The sequence below is a fragment of the Pristis pectinata genome, chromosome 30, assembly GCF_009764475.1.
Source record: "Pristis pectinata isolate sPriPec2 chromosome 30, sPriPec2.1.pri, whole genome shotgun sequence".
NCBI lineage: Eukaryota > Metazoa > Chordata > Chondrichthyes > Rhinopristiformes > Pristidae > Pristis > Pristis pectinata.
In genome coordinates, this window is record NC_067434.1 from 8,872,692 (window position 1) to 8,877,323 (window position 4,632).

Sequence of the window (4,632 nt, forward strand, 5' to 3'; positions counted from 1 at the left end):
GAAACATCCATAAAACTTTTAATATAGTTGAACAAATAAAATTAAAAATACGAAATTATGAATTCATACAGTTTGCTGATATACCTTTCAAGTAATAGGAAATAAGTTAACATTATCATAAAAACAGCAGCAAATCACATTACCATTCGAGATTTGTATTTGTTCTCCGTCATTTACCATCAGTTGTCAGAAGCCGCTTCACTTGAATTTTAAGTGCTACTCGCAGATTCTGACATCTTAACACAGTTACTGAAGCAATATGATATTTTGGATATGCTATGGAATGGATGTGTGGTACGTATGCTCGAATGAGTTTCACAGAGTATTATCTTCCTCGCTTTACAAGCCTGCATTTGAAAAATTTTGCAGAATATATAAATGGTGTTTTTAGAATTCAATGTCAAAGCTGTGATTCAATGTTCTGCAATTTCTTTGGTTGATTGATGAATTGCAACAATCAGCTATAAGGTGCTTTCTTGTGATTCCATTTATATTTGTACTGCTCTTGTTCCTCCCTACAAGTTCAACTGGATGTGGAGAACGAATGGCTGAGAGCTGTGAGCGCAAGTGTTTAGCAAATCCACCTGTGCCTGTGACAGAGCTTGATTGATGAGGGACTTTGGCAGCCAACCCTGTAAAAAGACAACAGATAGTTTTAAGGAAAGAGTTCTGGCATTACATCAAGTATGTGAAAAAAAATATTGATTTAATAATAGTAATAAGAGTATTTCAATTTATAACAGTTGTAAAATAAATTACGTAGCCTTGCATAGGATATATGCCACAATCAGCTCAAGCATTCTATGCAAGCATTTATGTTCTATAGGATCCTCTTGACTCTAATCTAATTCCACCCAGCTATTCCTTTCTTCCATGTGTGCTTGGCTAGCTTCCTCTTAAATTCATCTGTACTATTTGCCTCAACGACTCCCTGTGGTAATGAGTTCCACATCAAGCACTATGCAGTGTAGTCAAATTGATTGTCAATGTGATAACAAGCCAAATAGATCAGGATGGTTCCAGAGTCTTTCATTAGACCAGGTTGCTAGTTGATCCCAGAACTGTAACTGGTATCTGTTCTCTGCCCTGGGCAGTGTAAATTAAATGTAAAGTTCTGCTCTGACTCAGTGACCACAACCACTAGGAAGTTACATGTACCATTGTTCAACCACCTATTTTACATTAATCCCATTTTATTCTCCCCACATTCTCATCAACTCCTCCTGGATTCTATCACTCACCTGCACACTAGGGGTAACATACAGTGGCCAATTAACTTACCAACCCACACATCTTAGGGATGTGGGAGGAAACTGGAGCACTTTGGGGAAACCCACGTGATCAGAGGGAGAACATGCAAACTCCACACAGACTGCACTAGAGGTCAGGATCAAACCTGGTACTGGAGCTGTGAGGTAGCAGCTATGCTGGCTGCTCCTTGAACTTGGATGTCATGATTAGGTAAGATCTGAGACTGCCATGGTGTATTAACACTGGGTGAAATCTTTTAAGATGCTTAAACCAAATTGTGCAGCAGTTCATACTTGTGTTGCTGATTCAAAAATTATGAATACAGTTCCTACAACCTTCTAACAAGTGACTTGTATAGTCCAGCCAGTGTGATTAAACACTTGGGTGAGAAACCATAGCAATGCTATTAATACTGACAAGAAAAGCAGTTAGAGACAAACCTAGAGGAAGAAATACAGGTAGAGCCACAAACTAACCTTAAGGTCCATGCTGAGAAGCCAAATAAATTGAGTCTTTTTATTGTTGTTGCTTGCAGGACATAATATTATACAAGATGGTCCAATTTCAGCTCTGTTGTAAGAAAGCATATGTTATAAATCCACGTTTCATGTTCTCAACAATTTGCAATAGATCTTGTAATAACAGCTTTCTGCTATTGATTGATACCTTACAAAGCCTTTCTGTGGTGGCATCAACTTGGATTTTGTAGCTATTCCAGCCAAGTAACAACATGGTCCTTCTTTCCAGAAATATCTCACACTCACAAAGTCTCTTTGTCCAATGATGTTTCCAGCTGTCTCTCCCATGATTTCATGAGTTACTATGGTTTTATCACCAATTTTTTGGAGGATCTTAAAACAAACATTGATGTTAAACATCTGACAAAATTATTTTTTTCAAGGCAAGCAATCCTGTATGATTTCAATGCATAAGCAGAATGATTGCCAATTAACTTACTTGTATGTGTTTAACACTTGGATTCCATGAGCTCATTTGCTCCAGTTTTTCATGCAGCTCAGAACACACATGTTCCACAGTTGCATCCAGTACAGCTTCCAACTTGAAGACCTTTCCAGTTCCAGGTAGAACTTTGCTTACAACATTATCACCATTCTTCTGCAAAAACAAAAGGTAACTGTTGCTTAATGGTTCCCATTCACAGTTTCCTCCCCTTTAACCTCTCAACAACTCTGCGTTAGTTGTTTCTCCAACATTCTACCCAATCTGCCATTCTTCATCATTGAGCCTGTGTCAAATGTTAGCAAATGAATCAACCAAGGAAGCATCAAAGGGGGTCTTGATCTCACTTGACATTTTCACACATGAATGAACATAGCAAGTAGACAAAGTGACCTCAAATGGCTTTTATCCATCACAGGACCAATTTTGTAAACAGTTCCAACTGCCACCATAATAACTTAGTTTCTATTAATTCACTGTCCTTTCCCTTCCCAATGCCTTTCTTCTTTTAAATCCATGGTGCTTAATACCAAAAGATACTTTAACCTTAGAATAGTCTTTACAGCCCATTTTCCAAGGAGTTAAATTAAAATTAGTGCTATTACATCATAAAAGTGTGAACACCAAGTGTGAGTATCTACATGACCCTCCTTGGAGGTGTAGGGAACTCAGCAACTTACTTTAATGTACAACTGATTCAATCACTCCAGTGGTGTCAATAACTATCAGATTCCACTTAATACTCATTTCCAAGAATCCATCAAAATTACCATTTTGATTTCTGTTGTCCATCCTGCATCCTGTATTAAAATCTCTCGAGCTTTTAGTAAAGCTTCTTCCCCTTGCTTAATGTAGTACAATTCTTCTGTGTTCAAAGTGCTATTTCTTTTCAGCTTATCATCTTCTACCCTGAAAGCTGTGATAAAACAAAATATTGTATGAAGAAGTGAATCTGCATGCTTCTATTAACTCACTGCCCTTTTCCTTCCCAATGCCTTTCTCCTTTATTAAGTAGTGACTTATTTGAGGAGAAACATTTCTTGAGCAGCTGAAGCTGTACAGATTCTATAAATCTAAATATGGTTGCCTCTGGCAATTGAACTACAGAGAGATAAGAATCTGATCTTGCCTTCATCTGAGCTTGTGCATTTTCAAAGGGAGAGGAATAGGTCATTCGGTTCCTTGGGCTTTTGTCAGCTATTCAGTTAACTACTGTCAAATGTTTACACTATCTAATTGCTTTGGTTCCATTTCCTTTAATACCCTTGCCCAACACAAATACATCAACCCAGTAAATAGGAGTTTTTCACTAGCTATCAGATCAAATGTATCCCTTCCCTGGTCAAGTAATGCTGAAAGCTGGTCTATATTTTTCAAACCACGATGAGCTGTTTTGGTTGCATTCAGATGTATACCTATCCTTGCTGCCAGAACCACTAAAAAGGCAGGAACACCAAAGTGTGGTTACACTTAATGGAAAATATAGTCTTGTGTTAATAGCACTATAAACAGTGTACAAAATAGATGCAAACCTTCACTAATTTTTCCTTTCTGAGATAGCGGATTAATGATGCTTGGCAGACATTTTTCTTTTTTCATTCTTCTCAGTTCACGTGCAATTGCAACCACTGCAGTTTTCTTCAATCCTGAAAGAGAAAGGAAATCAGAAATGGGCAGATTAGTTACTAAAGTCTCCTCCACTTTTATATTCCATTCAGCACTTTTAACTTTAAAATTACAGCTTTACTACATTACTTGCATTGCTGGATTAAAATTATTTGATGATTGATGTTTTTAGTGTAAGAAGCTGATTGCAAACATATTGCAAGACTCTACCTATCATGGTCTTGAAATGCTGATGTGAGATGCCACAGCATAATTTGAATGTTGCTGGTAACATGGTTCTTGAGCGATTTCCTGCTCTGTCCTGAGCTTGTGCTTCATTTGTACAGTTGCTCTGCTTTTATACTTATTGTATGAAGGCCAGCGTTTCTGATAAGAATGTGTGGATAGATACTCACCAGCTGAATACAGCCTTCAAGGACGACAGAGGGAGTGATGAGTGCAGCATTATCATAGGTCATTTTGTGATAGATCTTGAGCAATATAAAGTGTTGTGTAACCAAGAATTACTCACTGGTGCACATAAGACATTTATTCAGATTGTTTCATCATTATTGGAGGAGGCTGACGCTAAACTGTTCACCAGCCTATTCAAGTGTTTGTGTTTATGGGCAGTTCCTGCCTGGCAATAGAAATAAGATGTGACGGAAGCCTGCTGTTGGTCTGATTTAGGATTACCAACTATGGGTGAATGGTTCCCTGGAGTTTTCAATAGATGTCATTATGCTTTCAAACATCCCACCTTCACATTTCCATCAGGGATTGCCGGAAGTACCATTTCACAGTTTGATACCTAAT

At 37.8% G+C, this 4,632-nt stretch overlaps 1 protein-coding gene across 1 annotated transcript; it reads right to left on the reverse strand.

The window, feature by feature from the left end:
• Positions 1-507: 507 nt before the first annotated feature.
• LOC127584567 (steroidogenic acute regulatory protein-like) lies at positions 508-4,111 on the reverse strand. The gene is made up of 7 exons (XM_052041340.1): positions 4,048-4,111; positions 3,744-3,857; positions 2,982-3,127; positions 2,209-2,367; positions 1,918-2,102; positions 1,728-1,821; positions 508-632 (listed from the first exon to the last, which is right to left on the reverse strand). Exons 1-7 carry the CDS (start codon positions 4,109-4,111, stop codon positions 516-518), a joined length of 879 nt encoding a protein of 292 aa, XP_051897300.1. The 3' UTR covers positions 508-515.
• Between the last annotated feature and the right edge of the window lie 521 nt (positions 4,112-4,632).

Excerpts from the sequence above, each read along its gene's own strand:
- LOC127584567 (XM_052041340.1), bottom strand. The coding sequence starts at position 4,111 with ATGTTACCAGCAACATTCAAATTATGCTGTGGCATCTCACATCAGCAT. Across the intron at positions 3,858-4,047 it reads GCATTTCAAGACCATGATAG|GATTGAAGAAAACTGCAGTG; the intron begins GTAGAGTCTTGC and ends TTTCTCTTTCAG. Across the intron at positions 1,822-1,917 it reads CCACAGAAAGGCTTTGTAAG|AGCTGAAATTGGACCATCTT; the intron begins GTATCAATCAAT and ends TTCTTACAACAG.